Here is a 22,880-nt window from a genome sequence, read left to right on the forward strand (position 1 = left end):
TTCTCCCTCTGTTTTTCTGTGGCATGTTGATGTTTTCTGCCCCCTTCAGCCCCCTGCTGACTACCTCCCCACCCTCAAAATGCCATAAATGCTACAAAAAGGATACAGAATGAGGACAGTTTTACAGCTTCCCTCTTTCTGGAATGATTATCAACCCTGGGGCTGAAAACCTGTTAACTGGTTGTTGTGTTCAAGAATTGTTATGCTGCCATTTCAACAACATATTTTTTTGATATAACGCATTATACAGTTCATTCTCAAACATTCATCGCCACTAGAGAAATAAAATCAGTAGAAATATGGTTAAAAGGGCACATTTATTTGAGCAAACATGTTGTTTATGTTTAAAATGAGTCAAACTATTTGTGATACATGGGATAAAAAGACATAATTCAAGAGATATTTTATATACACAGTGTTTTTTTTTCTTGCACCATGTCCGTATTATATTTTAAAGATGTTCAGAGCAGCATAAACCTCTATCATTAGTTACATCTCTCAGGTCTGTCACATATTCATAAATATTCCCATAATTCAAACTGGATCCTCATAGCTGAGACAGACCATCTGTTGTGTTTTATGGAATTCTTCCTGTCTTCCTTGAGTCTCCTATGTAACTAAGAGGAAGGATTTTTCAAAGCTCATGAGACTGAGATCAGTTGTTCATTTGTGTATCAGTGTTGTCTCCATTATTCATTTAAAATAGCTTAAATTGTTTGGTCTTGAGAGTTTTTGATGACAAATGTAGGAGTTCATCTTCATGTTCATCTCGATTGCAGATTTTGGTGTCTTGCATGGCAAATTCCTGAGATTTTTGATTTCTTTCCTTGGGTAAAACCTGAGGAAACTCTAGAAAAGTCTCTAAGTGATCCCCATTTAATCTCTACTGTTGACGCAAAACCCCTGAGACATGGAAGAGGTCTTAATCTTGTTCTTACTAATAACCAATAATTGTTTTTAAAGGGATAGTTCACTTTGAAATTAATTTTTGATATGTTTTAGCTTACCTCAAGGCCATCCAAGATGTAGGTGTCTTTGTTTCCGCAGTATTTTCACTTTTGATATTTTTAGGTCAAACCCTTCTTGTCTGTCAGTCATATAATGGAGATGTATGGGGTCCACCTCAAAGAGCATGCACACAGAAGTCCAACAAACCGCTCGTTTCGTGTCTTAGGCCATCAATGTGTACTTGCATTTACGAGTCATTAAATCATGTTTAATTTGGACTTCTCTGTGCATGCTCTTTGAGGTGGACCCCATATACCTCCATTATATGACTGACAGACAAGAACGGTTTGACCTAAAAATAGCAAAATTGAAAATTCTGTGGAAACAAAGACCCTTGAGGTAAGCTAAAACATACAAAAAATTAATTTCAGAGTGAACTATCCCTTTAAGGAATGATGCCAGTGTATTAGATGTGAACTTTCACCTCACTGTTTTTGACTTCAGTGTTCTTCATTTATATGGTATAGATGTGTCACATGATAATATTGTTTTTCTTTTCCAGCTATCCCATAATCCCCTGCTCAGCTGCAAAGCAGGGCACAACAGCAAGCTTCATGCATGCTGATGGTAAGATACAGTCATCTTCCTATCCCCTCCTGTCCTCTATTTCCCATTTCCTTGAACGTCTTACCAATCTTCTCCTCTCATTCCCCAAGGCACAATTTGCACAATTAATACAAAGTAAACACGTTTCTGTGAAATGAGGAAAACAAATGAAGTCAATCACTATTCATCAGGACAGGAAATGTGTAACAAGGAGCAGGATGGAGGTCTTGATTGCAGATTAGATTTTTTTCCAGTTGTTTTTCCTGGAGATTAATGCAGAAAGAGTTGGCCACTCTAAACACATTAAAGGCCCATGAAATGGTCTTTAGCAAAAGTTAATTTTGATGAAAAAGAAGTCCCTCATGATCTTCCTCTGAGTCCGCACTTTCAGGGATGTAATGGCGCTTTGACTGTTGTGGAGCTCAAAAGTGATCATCCAGGACTTGTATCAGCCGCACATACTTCATATGATCATTAGATTCTTCACCCTGCGGGACATATAAGTGCTTAAAGTTGAAAAAGCAACCAATAATTGCAAACAAACATGGATAATAGACACAATTCTGCTGTTGATTTTGGTATATTATGGGCTGATATCTGTTCTATTCTCTCTACAGGTCGCACATCCTCAGACATGGATTTCCCACCTAAGAAAGAAGAGAGAAAGGTACAGCATTTGATCTTTTTCCTTGAAGTTTGGATGGAAAGTACATATTTGACACAGACTTTGAGAAAGAATGCCTGTTTTTTTTTTTTTCTACACAGATGAAAGCAGCCCGAGCCAAATTTAGTTTCCAAGCACAGTCACCGAAGTAAGTAGAAACAAAAGACACAACACAGATTCCATTATTCATTATTAGTTTCAGAAGTGAAGGTTACGGGGAAGTTGGAAATGCTACTAAAAATAAAATTAAATAAAGTTCTCTGATTTGTTATTCTGTATTATTAATTTGATACGTTTTTACCACATTTATAATCACACACCCTATCGTCCCCCATCCATAGGGAGCTGACCATACAAAAAGGTGATATCGTGTACATACACCGACAGGTGGATGCCAACTGGTATGATGGAGAGCATCATGGGAGAGTGGGAATCTTTCCCACCAGCTATGTGGAGGTTTGTCAAGTCACCTTTATTTATATAGTGCTTTATACAGTACAGACTATTTCAAACCAGCTTTACATGGGATAAACAGGAAAACAATGATCAATGATGTAAAGCAGCTCGAAAAAGACAATAGCATACCTGTCAACACTCTCGTTTTTCCCGGGTTTCTCCCGTTGTTTAGCCCTATTGCCTGGACCCCTCCCGGTTTGTTATTTTTACTCGTGTTTGTTAGTGTACTCGTTACTCAAAGCTACATTGTGTGATTTTTACCCCCATCTAGTGGTGAAAAGGTATATGACCATTAGGGTTGGGTATCGTTTGAATTTGAACGATTCTGATTCCGATTCCGATTCCTTGTTTCGATTCCGGTCCCTAACGATTCTCAATTCCGATTCTTTTAAGAGGCAGGGTCAAAAAAAGTTTAGCTAACCTTGCTAACCAACGGTCTTTCTGAAGGAAATAATCCTTTCTGAAGGAAATAAATACTCCTTTTATCACAAATTTTGCATTTTGCCAAGATTTCGTTATTTTTAGAAAAGTGAAGCCACACTTTGGACCGCCGACGTAAGCTACTCATGTTCGACTCGCGCGGTTATGCCAACACTTCCGGTAGACGCTTCTTCGTTGGTGTTGTTCAGCGGTTTCTTCTTCCGATCGGCGGACTGTGAATATCGAAACTAGGAATCAAAATTTTAACTTTTGAACGATTCCGGGAAAAACGAATAGTTAGTCCCGGTTCCAATCGATTCTCGATACCCAACCCTAATGACCATCCAGTGAATATTAGTTTCTGTTCCTCTCAATTCCGATTTCGTTTTAGCTCATACGGTGGCCAATGTAGTCCAAGATTAACATGGCCTCCAGTTCGACCTCATCCATGAGTGTTAACTGAAACGCAAACGCGAAAGGCGAAGCTTGAATTAACGGGTATGTCCCTCTTTGGCAAATGTACTTTCAAGATGGATGGGCAACATGGCGACCGACATTAGAACCCCTTACCCGTATGTATTTTCAATGGCATATTATACACTCACGAGAATACTTTATTACTTGAACAAAGTAAATATACATTAATGAGCACATATATTTTTTGAAATAACTAAGTGTTTTTAGTAGGGCTGTGCAAAAGTTAATTGCGATTAATCGCATCCAAAATAAAAGTCTGTGCTTACATAATATATTTGTATGTGCTGTATATAATTATTTTGTATATATAAATACCAATGCATGCATGTATATACTGTATTTAAGAATTATTTGCGCTTAAATTCTGAAAATCTTAAAATCTATATTATATAAATATATAATTTATATATGAATTTTCACACATTTTCTTAAATATATACATGCATGTGTGTGTATTTATATATATATATACAAAATAATTATATACAGCACAAACAAATATATTATGTAAACACAGACTTTTATTTTGGATGCGATTAATCGCAATTAATTTTTGCACAGCCCTAGTTTTTAGCTAAGAATAAACTAAAAGAGTTACACAGTGTAGCTTTATTAAACAAAATAAGATAAAAATTAGCATCAAACAGGAATTACCCACACACATGGGCTGTTCGCATAGACCGTAAAAGGGGTGTTCTAGGCACAAGGCACTTACAATACAATACTGTCGACAGTTCAAAAAGGGGCCACACCTCTTTCAAATCTCCCGGATTTTGAAAACCAAATGTTGACGGGTATGCAATAGTGTCATTTTTCAGATGAAGTCAGAATTGATTCAGTTCAGTTTAATCACTGTGTAAAGTTCACACATTCATCATCCAGTTCAAGTTTACTTCACTTTCGACAGTGTCAGTGCAGTCAAATCAGTGTCCATGAGTATGCAAATGCAACTCTGCATCTCGTCATCTTTTGTCTTAACATATCTTTTCTTTCCAGATTATTCCTCCAACGGAGAAGCCAACTCCAATAAAGTCCCCTACCATCCAGGTGTTGGAGTATGGAGAGGCTGTTGCCCTGTTTAACTTCAATGCCGACCTGCCTGTGGAACTGTCCTTCAGAAAGGTGCCATAAACATCACAGACTCTACCATACACTACAACTAATTTATTATGCACAGTTCATTATCATGAAATATTTTACTGCAGACTAATTTTCTGGGTTCTTAAGTGAGCCGTGGAAACCTTATTAAAGGATTAGTTCACTTTTGAAAAAACTTTTGCTGATAATTTACTCACCCCCATGTCATCCAAGATGTCCATGTCTTTCTTTCCTCAGTTGAAAAGAAATAAAGGTTTTTGATGAAAAAATTCCAGGATTTTTCTCCATATAATGGACTTGCATGGGAACCAGACGGTACAAGGTCCAAACGACAGTTAATAACAGTTTCAGATGCAGCTTCAAATGTCTTTAAACGACACCAGACGATGAATAAGGGTCTTATCATGCGAAACGATCGGTTATTTCAAAACTTATTCCAAAAATGTAACTTTTCTAAGGACAAATGCTAGCCTTGCTCTATTCTGTGAGGCGCGTTTGTAACGTCACGTAATACGTAATTACGTTCAAAAGGTCACGGGCGACGTAGCCAGAAGTACAGAGTCAGAGTGTTTACAAGTTGAACGCATAGGTTGAACGTGAAAACTAACTCAAACGCCGTTTACAAAAAAGGAATTAAAAGGTAAAACAACGATGTCGGACGATTTTGATTCTGTACTTTCGGCTACGTCGCCCGTGACATTTTGAACGTAATTACGTATTACGTGACGTTACAAACGCGCCTCACAGAATAGAGCAAGGCTAGCATTTGTCCTTAGAAAAGTTACATTTTTGGAATAAGTTTTGAAATAACCGATCGTTTCGCATGATAAGACCCTTATTCATCATCTGGTGTCGTTTAAAGACATTTGAAGCTGCATCTGAAACTGTTATTAACAGTTAATTAATTACAGTAAAATACTGTGTTCTCTGTATAATTACAGAGAAAAATCCTGGAATGTTTTCATCAAAAACCTTAATTTCTTTAAGACATGGACATCTTGGATGACATGGGGGTGAGTAAATTATCAGCAAAAGTTTTTTCAAAAGTGAACCAATCCTTTAATAGCATTTGCAGCTGGTTTGAAATGCATAAACATTTTGTGACCTGTCATTGCCTTTAATCATACTCTTGTGTTCACTTATCTCTTATCATCTCTTATCTTATCATGAACAAATCTGTATTTGAATCAACTGTAATTAACTTGAATTACTGCAATGAATCAAAATTCCCATTGCTAGATGTTAAAGGGATAGTTTGCCCTGTCCGTGCAGGTTTGGAGACATGAGGGTGAGTAAATGGTGACAATTTTCATTACAGTGAATATCCCTTTTAGGCAGTGGTTCTTAACCCTCTGGTGCTCTTCACGTGTCGGACAAAAATGGCAGAATTTTTTTTCCCAATGAAATGAATCTACTATATTTTAGTATATTTTAGTTCAATAATATATTTTATTTTAATATTTTGTATTTTTAGGGGATTTTGTGGTACTAAATTATATTTATGCTGTATTTATAATCCATTTATACACTTTTTTTATCAACCTGAACTGTCGTAAATCTTGATCGCTTTAAAGCACAGACTTGAGTTTGATCTCTTTTTAAAAGACGACACTTGACAAATTATTGCTGGCGAAAAATAGTTTAATAATGTGAACTTTGATGTTTATTATAAAAATATAAATATACACAAAAATGCTATTTTCAATTTTTAAATGAAATATAATATATATAAATTTTATATATATTTTCAAAAACACATTTTACTCTAAATCTGTAGAGAAAATCAAAGCAATAAATCTAAACAAGTTTTTTTTTTTTTTCCAAATTTGATATCTCAAAAAATCTGTAAGATTTTGTTCGCGGCAGAACCAAAAGAACCTTCTCTAGATGAAATTCGTCTCCCATTCATTTTCAATGAAAACGTTTTTGACTGCAAGCAGTTCAGGTGTGACTATTTTTTTCAGGACGATTTACCATTTGAAATATGTCCATGATTTTTTTTTTTGTGTTCACATTGCAAAAAAAAAAAAAAAAAAAAAAAGCATAACATATTTCTTTCTTTTATTAACACCCTCAACCAGTGTTTTTTCTTTGAAGAACCAGGATTCCCAGTGTCTTGAAAACCTTAATGAAATAGCCTAATAATTAGCCTGATATATATATAACATCAATCAAATTTAAATATTCAAATCCCTTTGCAGTAAATCATGAACAGATTGGGGAGCCTTGGAGTCAAGAAGGCTGAGAACCACTGCTTTAAGGCTTAAGTTTGGGGTAATGAATCTTAATCATGTCGTGTTCATACATGTAAATCAAGTCTTTGTGATCGACTTCCAGCCCTAACTAGCACAGCTATGTACAGAAAATGGTTGCTTGGAACAATTATAGTCAATTATTGTGAATTATACAGTTTCACTATTGTACACAAATATCCAACCACAGAATGCTGCAAATGGCCAATCAGAGTCAAGTATTCCAAAGAACAGCTTTAACAGCTTTCTTTCTTCTCTCTTGTTCTGTTCGGTCTCTCAGGGCGAGATTATCTCAATCGTCAGGCGTGTTGATGATCACTGGCTGGAGGGTCGTATCTCTGGCACCACCCGAAGTGGAATCTTCCCCATCAGCTACGTCCAGGTCAACAAAATGCCTCGCACTAAAAGCAGTGATGACTTTCCATCTTCTCCCACTCCCACACCAGAGCCCCTGAGTCCCGGCCGGCCACAGCACTCCCCCCTGTCTCCCCTGTCACGCTCCCCCGAACCCCAGCTTTCACCTCACAAACACTCCAGCCAATCACGCTCCCCTCTGTCACACGCACAGCCCATCTCCCCAAAACCATCAAACCACTTTTTGTTCTCGCCTGGCCCCACTTCACCCAGCAACAACTGGACGGGATTGCAGCACTCTCACAACCCACTGGAAAAGGACAGCAGATCACCTGTGTCACCCTCCAATCATGTGCTGACACCTCCGCAGGGCCCGGGACTGCCAGCGAACGCCGGCACAATGCCAGCGCACCCTCCATACACCACACAGGTTTGTGCAGAGAAACAATACTATAGTATTTATATGTATGGACTTCAGTGTCAGCCAGGCTGATGTTTTGGTAACACTTTACAATAAGGTTCATTAGTTAACAGTAGTACTGTAGTATTAATTTCAACATACTTATACATTATTAAAATCAAAGGTTGTATTTGTTAACATTAGTAAACGAACAATGAACAGCTGTATTTTAACATTAACAAAGATTAACTAATAAAGTAACACATGTATTGCTCATTGTTAGTTCATGTTAGTTAATACATTAACTAATGCTAACTAATTAACCGTATTGTGAAGTGTTACCGATGTTTTTTTTTTTTTTTTTTGGGGGGGGGGGGGGGATATTTTGTATTGTGGTAAATAATGTGGCCAATGTACAATGATCAAAAGTGTCAGTAAAGACACTTAGACCCCGTTTACACCTGGTATTAAAATGCGATCTGTATCCAGATAAGTTATCCGGATAATAAAAAACGCATGTTAATGCAAGGTGTAAACGCGTTGTGATCGGATCGTGATCGGATCTGCCTGACCACATCTGGAGGTAGTCTGGCTCGCATTGCGTCCGGATCTTTACTAGGTGTAAACGCAATCTGGTTGTTGAAACCACATATGTATATTTTACTCCTCCCAAAAATGCTACAAAAATAAACGAGTGAGAGCGTGTTATATAGGCTATATGTCATGTTATAGCCTAGTCAGATGCGACACGCGACACGCATCACCGCAGATGAGCAGCTGAGCGTCTATTCAACGTGCAAACATCGCAAATAAAAGTGAAAGTAAGTCACAGACGCAGTTAACACATCTTCAAGTAAAGAAACGGAATGATCTTACCAGGCCTGTTGCCACTCTCTCTTATTGATGTCTCTGATTTGGAAATTAGCTGATGATCAATAAAATGCCGCTCAGATCTGTTGCTTTTGGTGGCGTGCAATCCAATAAATCTGCATATAACGCAGGAGGTGAAGATCGGATTTATATCCGTTTTGCAAAAACACATTTATGTGGCCAGGTGTAAATGGAATCAGTACTTATTATCCGGATAACTTATCTGGATACAGATCGCATTTTAATACCAGGTGTAAACGGGGTCTAAGTTACATCAAAAAGTCCTAAAAAGTTATTAATCTAATAAAAAATATTAAAGGTGCTGTAAGCATTTTCTGAGAAACACTGTTGAGACATGAAATTGACACCCAAACAAACCCCTCCCTTCATTTCTCCGCTCACAAAATAACAAACACAACACACGCAACGACTAACATCAGACATCTCACGCGAATACGCTGTGATTCAACAACAACTAAAGCATATCTCGCTTCTGTGAAACAGCAAATTAACCAATAGCTGTTTCTCAAGTCCAAGAAAGCAAAGAACGGACTTGTGTTCTCTTGGATACGTAGGCAACCTTGAAAGAACGAACTTGGAAGGACGCGTGGACACAGAACGCATCTTTGTGAGGATTGAGATGCGATCTTGCTGCTCAAATTACCGTCCCAGCAGATTATAAGTAGCAGTTAATGCACAATACACATACTGTAACATCACAAACAAGTGTCATAACCTAATAAAACATTTATTTCATATTACTATAGTCAGGCATTGTTTGCATATAATTTGATATCTTTTTTATTTTTATTTTACCATGTGTGTTTATGAAAATAAGTAGTCTATATGTGTATGTATTGTCAGATTCTTTTTTTATTATGCCAATAAAACTACTGCAGACTTTCTTCAGGTTATCACTTTATTAAAATTGAGCAAAACAAACAGACAAATTTACTTTCACGAGCCATCACGAGTTTGCGAGCTTGCAATGTCAATGGGGAATCACTTAAGTGAGAACAAGTTTAAAGCGTACAGGCTTCCGTACTTAGCCCGCCCGCTGCGTTCTTCTGGATTTCGAATGGTTCGATTAGTGTATTCGATGCATCCTCGATATCAAGAACACATCCGGGCACTTTCATGCGTCCTCTACTTGGGTTCTTGACAGATGATGAGGAGATAGTATGAGAACGCATAATTAGAAACAGCTATCGAGCAGAAACAAAGCAACCTTTCTGCTCTCTAATGTCACTCCAGCGCTGGAAAGCTTTTCCAATATTAAAAGAGTAGTTCACTTTTGCAAAAACTTTTCCTGATAATTTACTCAGCCCCATGTCATCCAAAATATCCATGTCTTTCTTTCTTCAGTCGAAAAGAAATTACGGTTTTTGATGAAAACATTCCAGCATTTTTCTCTATATAATGCACATATAAAAGACAGTTTCAGTGCAAACTGCAAACTGTTCAAAGGGCTTTAAAGGACACCAGACGATGAATAAGGGTCTTATCAGGCAAAACAATCGCTCATTTAAAAAATAAATAACAAAGTTTAAGTTTTATAAGCTCAAATGGTCGCCTTGCTTTGTTCTGTGATGCGCGTTCATTGACTCTCCTGCTCGAACTCGTCCATCAAAATGAACAAATCTTTTTCCTTATCAATTCATTTGTTTCGTTCGATGAATGAACCAAATGACTCAGAAAAAGATTCACAGAGCAAGGCGACCATTTGAGCTTATAAAACTTGTTATTTATTTATTAAATGAGCGATTGTTTCGCTTGATAAGACCCTTATTCATTGTCTGGAATCGTTTAAAGCCCATTGAACAGTTTGCAGTTTGTACTGAAACTGTCTTTTTGACCTTGAACCGTTTGGTTCCCACTGAAGTGCATTATATGGAGAAAAATGCTGGAATGTTTTCATCAAAAACCTTAATTTCTTTTTGACTGAAGAAAGAAAGACATGGACATGCATTACATGGGGGTGAGTAAATTATCAGCAAAAGTTTTTTTCAAAAGTGAACTACTCCTTTAGCTCTTTCTATATTCCTCTGACATTTTCTTCTTAGGTAATATCTGAGCCATCTCTCTTTCCACAAATATCCCGCTCTCTCCCTTTCTCTCCATCATCAGCAGATATTTTTTTTTTGCAGCACACACAAAACAAATACTTAGCAAATAGTCACAAAATGGTTTGTTTGGGTGTTGATTTACAGTGTTTCTCTGCAATCACTCACTGCACCTTTAAGCAGCACAATTTGCTAGATTTTCACACTTTTTCGCAAAATATAATGTGGATTTCATAGCATTTTTGCTTTCCACAACAATGTGTAAGGTGAAGGACTCTTGTAGTATCCCTTAATTACAAAAACATGATTCCTGTCTTCCACTGAGACTGGTCACATCTGTTTGTTCAATTCTCAGCCGATGTTCACATTATTTTATGCCTAATCCTGATCTCAAGGTTTAGAATTACGGCGAGTGACAGAATAAAATGCAATCATGTCCCAGAAATTTTACTACATCCAAACAGTTAACAGGAAATTAGAGTTTGTAAGAAAAAAAATAAGAAACTTGTGTTGTTTATGTAAAGTTCTTTGACATTAATTGGGTATTTGGGCTTATTTTTCCATTGCAGATTGTAAAAAGATAAAGTCCCCTGTAGTCAATAATTGTCTTAAAACTCATTTTGATCACCAAAATGACACGTTTTATTTGAAAAAAAAAATCTTCATGCCTTAAAATAGCTTGAATGTAACACCCTTGCCTCATTTAGTATACGCAGGTCTATGAATTAGCAAATTAGCCCCGCCTCCACTCACTCTCACCAGCTCAGAGATCCACTCCCTGACGATCACATGCTGTCGTGATTGATTACATGGTAGTTTGTGAAGTCAGAACACCAGCGATTTCAAACCCTGTCTTTGGTTCACTGCAGTTATAAGGAGGAAATCAGTAATGGTGTTGACTTATGAAGTTGCACATAGTCTGTCTTAAAGCATATTAAAAACATCAAGTAGACATATAAACTATATTAAACGCTTGATTTTCACCACAGGGGCACTTTTTGGATAGCCTACTTCTTTTTTGCCATTAAACTTTTGACATTTGACTGCTTTTGATATATTGATAGGTGCATTAAAGCTGACACATACTGTATGATTTGAAAAGTTTTGTGATGGAAAGTTTTATTGATATTTTTGTACTCATTAAATGATGTACTATTAGGCTATATAAACTTATTTGTAATATTATGGAAATCAGGGCTATATTGGAATATTTTATTCTGTTTTTAGTTTCTGTTTCTCTGCTCCAGTCAGCTTATTGATTATCTCCTCGTTTTTTTTCTATGATTACGTATAATTATCACCTGTCAATTATTGTTCATCTTGTGGTTTCCCTGGATATCGCCTGTATTTATTACTTGGAATAAAGACTTTGTTTGTTAGCTCTGTGTCATCGCCGCACGTGCTGCATGACATTATCAATTACAGGCTGTATAATAATACAATAATAAAGAAATGTTTCTTAACCATCTAATCAGCATATTAGATGGAAAGATCCATCTAATCCATCTTTTCCATCACAGGAATAAAAATTTTTTTTTTTAGAATATATTAAAATAGAAAACAGATATTTTATAGTAAAACAAAACTAAATTTTAACAATGATTTTTAGGATGGGACCAGAACACAATCTCCACAGCCCAACGCACAGGTTAAGATTCCCTCCACGTCACGGTCTCCTGTGAACAAGGGTTATTCACGACAACTGTGAGTACATTATTCACTACTTCTGACCTAATTCGAGCAGACATAGATATATAATTTACATTTATTCGTTTTATGATTGATTAAAGAGACAATTAAGTCAATTTCCTTGTTATTTACTCACCACCGTTGTGAAAGAAAGGGCATGACTTTACTTGAAGGGGGGGTGAATAAGACTAACATGACACCTTCATAATCATGACATATGTTATGAATATGAAAGAAGCTTTATGCATGTTTGTGACAGCTTTCATTAAGTGTCATTCGCTCAGTTATGACATTTGTAATGCAAATATGACATTGTTTGAGATGTCTTTGTTATGACACCTTGACATAAACCAATACATCATAACCTGTCAGTGTCTTTGTCATGACAACTTGACACTACTAAGACAACACAACCTGTCATAGCAGTTAAGAAATCCCCTTGCTTTATTGGTTAACATTACATTAAACTGTCAGGTGGTTGGTTTTGACATTGGCTGTCATGAAGCCATTATAACTTTTTAATGACAAATTCAAAACCACTGTAGTTGAGGTCATGAAAATATTTGACAGTTATAATGGCCTCATGTCAAAGCCAACAACATGACAGTTTAACTTAATTTTATGTCAAGTCATCATGACAAAGACACTGACAGGTTATGATGTATTGGTTTATGTCAAGTTGTCATAACAAAGACATCTCAAACAATGTCATTTTTGCATTCAAAATGTCATTATTGAGTGAAAGACACTTAATGACAGTTGTCATAAACATGCATAAAGTCTCCTTCATACGTATGTCATGTTATGGTTATGAAGGTGTCATGTCAGTCTTCTGCACACCCCTTCAAGTAAAGTGCTACCAAAGAAAGTCATAAGGTTTGCTGAGTAAAACATGACAGGATGTTAATTTCTGGGCCAACCGTTCCTTCAAATATGTGCAAAAACTGTACACAAATCCAACTATCATTCTTTTTCATTCACTCTTTCTCTTTGCATTCAGGTATAAAGCGGTTTACAACTATAACCCCCAGAATAAAGACGAGCTGGAGTTGAGAGAAGGAGACCTGGTTCAGGTTATAGAGAAGTGCGATGACGGCTGGTTTGTAGGTAATCGCCCTTTTAGAAAACTCTACTTACACTGTTAGCATAAAGTCTCTTCACTTTACAGCTTATTGTGGACACTGTTTTACAGGTAAAGAGACTAATCATAGTTTCTAGGGATGCATGATACATTTGTATCATATCAACTATTGCTTAGTTATATATTGATAGTTATATATTGATTATAATTTTGCAATGCCTAAATTGACTTCTAGCATTTTAAACTATTGATATTATTTTTGTGTTGTAGAAGAGAGTCGGTGCTTTTTAATCTGAGATTGACAATAATAGAATATTATACAGTACACTCTTAGAAGAAAAGGTTCTATATAGAACGCTACGTATTTGGAACCCCTAAAATGCAATGAGTGTGAATGATCCCAAAATTCAAGATATGGGGGTTAAAAAAATGTCATTAATCAATATCACACGAAGAGTGCCATTTCAGTTTTTATCCTCCAAAAATCAGCATGATTAAAATGTGATATTAAGTTACAACAGTTTAATAAACAATAATTTGATTACAACTCCAAAATGTTACAGAATAATGTAATATATGAATGAATAATAGCCTTTAAAGAACCTTTGTGCCAAAAGTGTTCTTTCTTGTCATTATTGAACCTTTTTTTTTTAGCATAAAATGTCCTTTGGAGTTGAGTAAAGAACCCTATGCTACTGTACATATATAGAACCCTTTTTTCTAAGAGTGTACTGTATTATATGAAGAATATAAATTTATGTGTCAGATTTTACAGTCCAAAGTTATTACAAACACTACCATTCAAAAGTTTGGGGTCAGTAAGACTGTAATATTTTTGCTCTCTTATGCTTACTAAGGCTGCTTGATTTGATTAAAAGTCACATGATCTTAAAATCATTCTAATATGCTGATTTGGTGCATTTCTAATAATTATCAATGCTGAGCAGTTGTGCTGCTTAATATGCTCATGGAACCGTGATACAATATTCCATGACTCTTTGATGAATATAAAGTTCAAAAGAACAGCATTTATTTAAAATATATATTTTTTTGTAACATTATGGGCTCTATCATACACCCAGTGCAGTGCAGCACCAAGAACGATGCAAGTGTTTTTTGCTAGTTTCAGCATGACGACGCTGTTATCATTTTCACATCCTGCGCAACGTTGTTTAAATAGCAAATGCATTTTCGCCCATTTATGCTCCCATGGGCGTGCTGGTCTGAAAACGAGGTGTGTTCAGGCTCATCGTTGGCACATTGCTAATTTGAGGAAACTGAAATAGACTGCATCACTGACAAACTGAAACCTGGTCTAAAGACATACATAAAGATATGGTGGAATCCGGCTTGTCCTGTAGATGGTCAGCTTCTGCACGAGCAGATCCGTTTGCGCTCTGTAAACTCGTTCAGTCTATCCACTATCAAATTCTGTAAATAGCGAATCCACCAAGACACACCCAGTACTCATTAAAGGGATACTTCACCCAAAGATGAAAATTCTGTCATCATTTACTCACCCTCAAGTTGTTGCAACCCTGTATGAGTTTCTTTCTTCTGCAGAACACAAAGGAAGATATTTTGAAGAACGATTGAATCTTTGGCACCATTGACTTCCATAGTAGCCTATTTATTTATTTATTTTTACTATGGAAGTCAATGGTGCCAAACAACTGTTTGGTTCCAATCGTTCTTCAAAATATCTTCCTTTGTTTTCAGCAGAAGAAAGAAACTCATACAGGTTTGCAGCAACTTCAGGGTGAGTAAATGATTTTTGGGTGGAGTATCCCTTTAAGAGAATAGGGACAATTCTTTTAGACCATGCGCCGGGCGTGCTGACCTTAGATATGTATATAAAGGCTAGATATGTCGTCCACGCTGCTGGCCAATGGAGTTCGACGTCTGCACCTGGCGGCCATCTTGTCACAGGTAGCTCGCTCACTCATAACATTGTGTTAATGGTACATGTACTTTTTAAACGACCATAACTTGCTAAATTTTCTACCGATTTTCAAACGGTTTGTTTTGTTATAAACATCAGAGATGTAGTTATGCCACTGCGTATACTTATGAATAAAAAGTGTATAAATAAATAATCATCCAGATAATTATAGCCACGTTAATAACGTTTGTAAGAAACCAAACCGTTCGTAAATCCGTCATGATTTCAACGAGATAAGAGTATTTGTGTTCGTGCTGACCACTCATCTTACATCGGCTTGTCTGTGACAAGATGGCCGCCGGTGATGACGATGGAAACTCCGCCGTAACACATCTAGCCTTTATTTTTATATCTATGGTGCTGACCATTTTTCCCGTCAAGCAAAAGTGGATTCGGATACGCCCTAAATGCACTTGCGCCGTGAGCTTTAGACCATGTGCTTAGCTCCCTTTAAATGACATTTACTGTCACTTTTGTTTAATTTACTGCTTGCTTGACTGTTTCTCATAACAACAAAAGAAAATCTGAACCTAAATTTTTGAATGGTAGTGTATATATTGTTTCATATAATAACACAGCGGAATATACAGTTTTACTCATAAACAGCATGTTACAAAACTGAAATATGGATATTTTCAAGACTGTACTGCCCTCTATTGGCCGATTGTTACAGTAACTACAGTAATTTTTGTGTGTGTGTGTGTGTTAAGAGCAGTAGTTATTTGTGCCATCTGTTTTCTTGCTTAAATGACTCTTATTTTCTCTTCTTGTCAGGTACGTCTGAAAGGACCCAAGCTTTTGGAACATTCCCTGGCAACTATGTGGCACCAGTTTAGGAGCTTCCACCAATTCTTCCTGGCAGATTCTATTTCACTGACACTACAGGCTCAACCACTAATCAATGCAATATACATTCTGTCTGTATGGTCACTGTACACTATATACAAAACTACTGCCCCTCTTCACACACAAATGTATTCTTACAAATTCTTCCTTCACATCATCCACCAAGCATGTGCACTCCTCACCTTATTACTATGGCGCCCATGTTCCCATAGTAACTCCTACTGATGTTGGACACAGATGGGTTTGTCACAGTATGATCACTCACGTGTGTATTTGTGATGAATCCACACTGCATTATGCTTTAATTGTCATTACATTCATTTATAACCCCCCTGACACTATTGACATTATCTTAGCTGACTTTCTCAATTTTAACGTCTTTGTAAAGTTAACCTCCATTTTGGTTTCAGATTTGCTATGAACACTACATATCCTGAGGATCTGGATCTAAGACATGGTTAAAAAAAAACTCTTCTTTTTTATATTACGATCATCACAGTTGTCATTTACTTGCTGGCTTAGCTGCCCGCCACATCATATTATAACAGCCGCAATCTTTGCAATCATTATCAAGTGTCTGTAAACGCTTAATGCAGTTGCCTCCAATTTTTTAAAACTGGTTCACGTTTATTGTGCAACAAACCCAGTATATGCAACATTATTTTAAGCTTTATGACAGGGAAAGTGTTGAGGCAGTGCTGTTTCAAACTCTTTTGTATGAATAAGTCTCCTGTTCAGAGAAAAATCAGTTCTAGGTTCCATCCAAACTAGATTAAACATGGTTTCTGACTATATAAACTATTTAAATCCATAGGCCTATCTAAAACCATATTCAGTTGAACATACATTAATGCAAAAGGGCCCACACCAAGGACGAAAACTATAAAGATAACGATACAGATAGTTCTGTCCCTTTAAATGCTCGAGCTTGTTTCAGCATGATGGATTCTGATTGTGTCAATGTTTTTATAATTTATCAGCTGGATAAAACCGTTCTGAAAGTGATGCCAATGATATTATTTCTCTGCTGTTATCATTATATCTTTGGTTTGAACTCTGCTATTCTTTAAATGAGTTCGATTTTTACGACTATATCGTCATCTTTATGGTTATCATCATTGGCGTTAATATAGAGTTAGTTCGTTATAGAAATCGTTATAAATATAAAATAATAGCAGTCCACATCACAACAACGATGGTCACGACGGCATAGTGACACGAAATTGTTGGAATCACTTTTTTATTTTATTATTTTTTTTTTTCCAGCTGATTATCAACATCCAATCAGAATCCATCCGGCTTCACGAGCTCGAGCTTTTAAAGTGACAGACGTCAAAACTGCAGCGCGCGCATAAAATAAACAAGAACCATATCATTTGCTGGTGTGGACGCTATTAAAGTTATCATTTTCGTTATCTTTATCGTTCTTAACGTTCTTAGATTAAACGAACATCATAATTTGCAGTTATAATAATTCACAGTGTAAAAACAAACAAATCTACAGTAAAAATATCTAAACATTAATGAAACAAGATTAATTACCTGTGTGCTTCTTGAGGAGCAAAATTGTATTAGGTAACATTTAGAGATTATATCTTGAATTGAGTTTACATATGGTGGTAGGCTACTTTTCTTGTTTTAGCCATAAATCTTATAATTTATTTTGATTTATGCTTGAAACTAAGAAAACTCTGTATGTCAATCATGATTTTACAAATTGAAACCAACGCCTTAAGATTAAGTCAGCTTGTGTTAATCAACACAAACGTGCACAGTGGTTTTTTTTTTTGTTTTGTTTTGTTTTTGTGCACGTGCACAAGAGCTGGAGGAGGTCTTTTTACTGTGGGTTTATTATAGCTGTAAAAATGGTTGTTGAAGATGCCGAGTGTTCATTTGAATTCCATCATTAACTCCTTTTGTCTTCTGTTTTAATTTTTATGGGAACTGAAGTATCTTTGCATTTTGTTGTACAGATTGTTGAATCGTTATCGCACAGTTATCGAATAATGGGGGGGGAAAAGATAATATATTTTTATTGACACACAATGTATTGTAGAGGGTACTCACAGATTTTGTTAATGATCAAATAAATAACAGAAAAAAAAAAAAAAAACATTGGTTGCTTGTTACTTTCATTAAGAGCCTAATTTTTTACACAGTCCAATTTGAATCCCTTTCAGTGCCTGGTCTACGGTTCTGCTGTTATTCATGAGCTGTCTTTCATCAGTCAACAGAACAGAACAAATGAAATAATCTTGAGAACATGATGTCGTCTATCTTTCACTGAAAGGCAATTATCATTTTACGAAACATACGCAGATGAACAAGCTTAACTTAATGTGTTTTGAGTTTGTATTGATTGATTTTATGAGATCTGGAATTCCAAATGAAACATAAAGCATGTTCATGTTACAAAACAGACAAATAATAATACATCTTTTAAATTCTGCAGTTTTTTTTTTAATTATTTTTTGGTAGATTTGTGACACTGCACTGATAAAAGCTTTATACTCAGCCCTTTTTATAATGCCATAACCGACCAATTCTAGACTTATATATATATATATATATATATATATATATATATATATATATATATATAAAACAAAGGTTTTAAGATTTGTAAAAATAATTATCAAATTATTGCAATTAAATTAAATGACCAACAAATAGTGTATTATTTAATAGTGTTTTATTTAAAATAATAATAATTATTTAAAATAATGGATTTATATTTGAATATACATTAAAATATAACTGTCATGCAAAGCTAAATTTTCATTAGCCATTACTCCAGTCTTCAGTGTCACAAGATCTTTTACAAATCATTATAATATAATGATTTATTATCAATGTTAGTTCTAACAGTTTCTAAACAGTTGTGCTGCTTAATAATTTTATAACCTATGATACTTTTTTTTAGAATTCTTTGATGAATAAAAAGTTACAAAAAGAACAGCATTTGTTTAAAATATAAATATTTTTATATATAGGGCTATATAACCATTTCATGCATAGTGGTCACTACAGTGGACAGCTATTTAAAAAGCATTTTCTTGAATTTGCAAGGGCTTTTATGGGAAAGTTGCACATCAATCTCTTCAGTGGACCCTGGTGCATCATCCTATGCATTGCAACAAAGTTATAAGCCATTGAGTTTTGATTTTTTCCCCCTCAAAACCAAGATGGCCATGGCCAGTCAGACATGCCAAGGTGCTCCGGAATATCCACCCATTCCTTCTATCCTAGGACACTTGTAGGTAAAAAAAAATATTGCAGCATCAAGCAGTATCTAATGAGTCATATCACATTAAAATTTTCCAAGTTTTGATTTTAGATTGGGAGAAAAATCTGATAAATCACCCGTCCACTATAGTGGACCTCATGCATCAATGGCTATATTTTAGCTACAATTTACTTATACTGTGAATATTGTTTTTGAAAATACTTAATCTGCAGTAACTTTTTTGACTGTAAATAATTGTGGTTGTATTATTAGAATGTAATTTTCATTGACATCTAAAAAAGTTATGTAATTACATAATTTGTGACTTGTAATGCATTACTATACTCATTTCATCAAAAAGTAATCTAATTACATAATGCATTACTTCTTAGATCAAAAAATATCTATTTACCTGTTTCTTTACTCGCAACATCAAAAGTAATCTGATTACACAATGCATGTTACTTGTAATGCATTGTTAGATCAAAAAGTAATCTGATTAAATAATGCATGTTACTTGTAGTGCATTACTTGTTAGATCAAAAAGTAATCTGATTATGTAATGCATGTTACTTGTAATGCGTTTCTTTATTCGTAACAACAAAATGTAATCTGATTACGTAATGCACATTACTTGTAATTAATTGTTAGATCAAAAAGTAATCTGAGTAGGTAATGCATATTACTTGTAATACATTACTTTACTCGAAACAGTAAAACAAATCTGATTATGTAATGCATGTTACTTCTAACACATTACTTTCTTTGTAACATCAACCAAATAATCTGAATGGGTTATGCCTGGCCCAACACTGCTCATTTCAGATGAGATTTAAAAAAAAATGTATCACTAGGTTTTCTCAGAAGAGGGGCTATGCTAGAAATGTGTCCATCTCTAACATAATCACAATTATCAGCTAATAAGGGTAAATTGACATACTCTGGCACACTGGAGGGAGCATTTGAGTGTTTCCACAATTGTACATTGACAGGCTGTAGACATTTCTGATGGAATCACATCATCATGTTCTGATATCCAAGATACACGAAGTGCAACTTGTATGCAGGTCAATTGCCTTTGCAATATTTCGGATTTATATGCATTTTTTCATATATTTTATAGTTTTCACATGATTTGATGTAATTGTATTGATTAGTTTGTTAAATACACATAATTTATCTGTTTGATTATTGTATTATCTTTAATACAGTATCTCTTCAGTTTAAACTATAAATGCATGCTGTCCACTCAAGTGGACATCTGAAAATCTCTTTGAAAAATTTGTTAAAAAAAAAAAAATCAAATCAAATCTTGTTTTTCATGCCCTAAGGGCAATAAAAACACAAAGGAAAAAAATCCTGACTGAGGTTATCATAATTCATGCATGAAAGGGATAAAGTGAGGAAAATAAGTATTTGAATACCTGCTATTTTGCTATCCATGTTGTGCAATGACAGGCTTTTGCAGGTTATCCACTTGGTTTTGCAATTTGTAATATTTGTTTTGAAAACTGCATCAACTGTTGAGCAAATGTAGGCTAAATAGTGATGTAGAAATGCACCAAAGCGAAGAAAATAATGTAAATCCTTTTAGTTGTCATTGTCAGCAGGTGGCGCACTAGCACGAAGTCTAATAATAATTGCTCTTAAAATCATATTTCTGTTTCATCCCACCTACTCGACCCGCCCCGCGTGCCACCCTCGCGTGCCTACCCCCAGCCTTTATTTTGACAGCAACACGTGGCATGAGAGTGAGGAACGCGCGCATGATGCTCATCATCTCTACAGCGGAAACATTCTTGGGAAAAGTTTGAAAAAAACCTGGGCGGTGTGGGAATTTGGTCACATGGAGTGCACTGCCTAAAAACTGACGCGCTGAAAGTGTCTCAATCAGTTCTGCTTTAGGAAACTGACAGAGTGAGACTGTGCAAGATTAGCGGCGATTCTCCGCGCTCACACAGAACGCGTGCGTGGTTTTGACGTCATCCGCACAGGTGTCAAACCCAGCGTTGTGATTACACTCCTTACCGCGCGACAACTCGTTACCAGGTAAGCGCATTTCCCCCCCTTAAGTTCTTCAAGTTTAGCAGACATGTACCGTTATTATGTTGTATTTTTAATTTTTAGAAGTGCTACATATTCATACTGTGCCTTTGCGTAACACTTCAGGTGAGAAAATGGCATCAGTTCAGCATCCTTTAGTCTTTCACTGTTACTACTACTGCAGCAACGCAACTGTTTTATTGCATCCGCAGTTTTTTTCTTGTAAAGTCTAACTATCCTACGCAGAAATGGTCGAATAACTGAGTGTTTCAGCTTGTTTAAGTGATGAATTGCGTCTAATGTGCCATGTAAATCGACACAACAGCTGTAACACTGCAGCTTGATTCAGAGGAGTATGAGCATGTAGTTCTCCATCACTCAAAAGCCCAATTTTCAATGGGATACTTTACGGTTTGATTATATTTTTAAAGCAGATTTTTAAAAACGTCAAAATTAGACCAAACTACTGTACATTTAATGAAATTAAACTATTGACAAACTTATTAAATGGACACAAATAATAAAGGGTTAAAACGTTTCTTTTGCCTTGCACACATGCTCTCACAAAGACCAAAGAGAACAAATGGTACTATGTGAGACTATGTGACAAGTTGATGGAGTAGGTCCTAATGGATTGTGAAAACCTTGGGACACCCTTACATTTTGAACATGACTATGAGTTGAGTTTAGAATATAACCAGATGTTATTTCATATAAAGCTTTAAAACGTGTTGCATTATAATGGATTGAGATTAGAAACAGTAAAAGAGAAAATGTATTTTATTTTTGGTGTGATAAACATTATGAGATTATGTATGTCAGTGTGCACTGCATTTGCAAAGAACATTTCATTTGATGTGCCTATGATGCCCAAAAATGTTGTCAGGCAGTTCATCTGGTTTTGAGACATTTCTTCACTTGACATTGAAGAGAAACTAAAGTATGTACAGTTGTTTTTACTATTTTGAGGGTACTGTATGGATTTTCTTGTGTTCGGGTTGAGGTTCTACTCCAGGACAGACTGGAATAATTTGGATTCAGTTATGCAGAATAATGTGAAGGGGTACAGCTTAACACGTCAGGCTTCAACACTATCCAAACTTGCATGGTATAGCCTCAGAAATGAATCTAGATGTCTGGCTTATAGGAAGTTGTATTAAAAAAAGATCACCAGTTTCTACCAGCTGCTGTTATATTGTTGCTGTAACACAGCTCTCTGTAGGTTTAAAGTGAGCAGAAAGCAGTTTTGAGGCTGGGCACTGAATGTGAATGATGACTGGGCAGTGCTTTTGAATGGATGGGGGAAAAAGCCAGACATGTTTCTGTATTCACATGACCAAACCCATTGGAAGTGCTTTTGTACCTCTCCATTGTCTCCACCTGTGCAATTCTTCTCTGTCACCTCTCAATTTTTTTTTTACCTTCTCGCTCTCTGTTACTCTGCT

General features: G+C 35.8%; 2 protein-coding genes across 2 annotated transcripts in view; both read left to right on the forward strand.

Annotated features, from left to right (window-relative positions):
- Positions 1–17,640, forward strand: part of LOC120486574 (vinexin) — a 32,591-nt gene extending 14,951 nt beyond the window's left edge. The window contains exons 9-17 of the mRNA XM_039682689.2: positions 1,511–1,575; positions 2,172–2,221; positions 2,320–2,366; positions 2,560–2,674; positions 4,568–4,693; positions 7,202–7,705; positions 12,218–12,312; positions 13,298–13,404; positions 16,095–17,640. Of these exons, the coding sequence (XP_039538623.2) occupies positions 1,511–1,575; positions 2,172–2,221; positions 2,320–2,366; positions 2,560–2,674; positions 4,568–4,693; positions 7,202–7,705; positions 12,218–12,312; positions 13,298–13,404; positions 16,095–16,156 (1,171 nt within the window). The 3' untranslated portion in view covers positions 16,157–17,640. The remainder of the gene's footprint in view (positions 1–1,510; positions 1,576–2,171; positions 2,222–2,319; positions 2,367–2,559; positions 2,675–4,567; positions 4,694–7,201; positions 7,706–12,217; positions 12,313–13,297; positions 13,405–16,094) is intronic.
- A 3,481-nt stretch (positions 17,641–21,121) lies between these two features.
- Positions 21,122–22,880, forward strand: part of pdlim2 (PDZ and LIM domain 2 (mystique)) — an 86,303-nt gene continuing 84,544 nt past the window's right edge. Inside the window, exon 1 of the mRNA XM_039682648.2 lies at positions 21,122–21,441. The gene's annotated coding sequence lies outside the window, so the exon portion shown is untranslated. The remainder of the gene's footprint in view (positions 21,442–22,880) is intronic.

This window comes from Pimephales promelas, chromosome 14 (genome assembly GCF_988280905.1).
Source record: "Pimephales promelas chromosome 14, fPimPro1.hap1.1, whole genome shotgun sequence".
NCBI classification, from domain to species: Eukaryota; Metazoa; Chordata; class Actinopteri; order Cypriniformes; family Leuciscidae; genus Pimephales; species Pimephales promelas.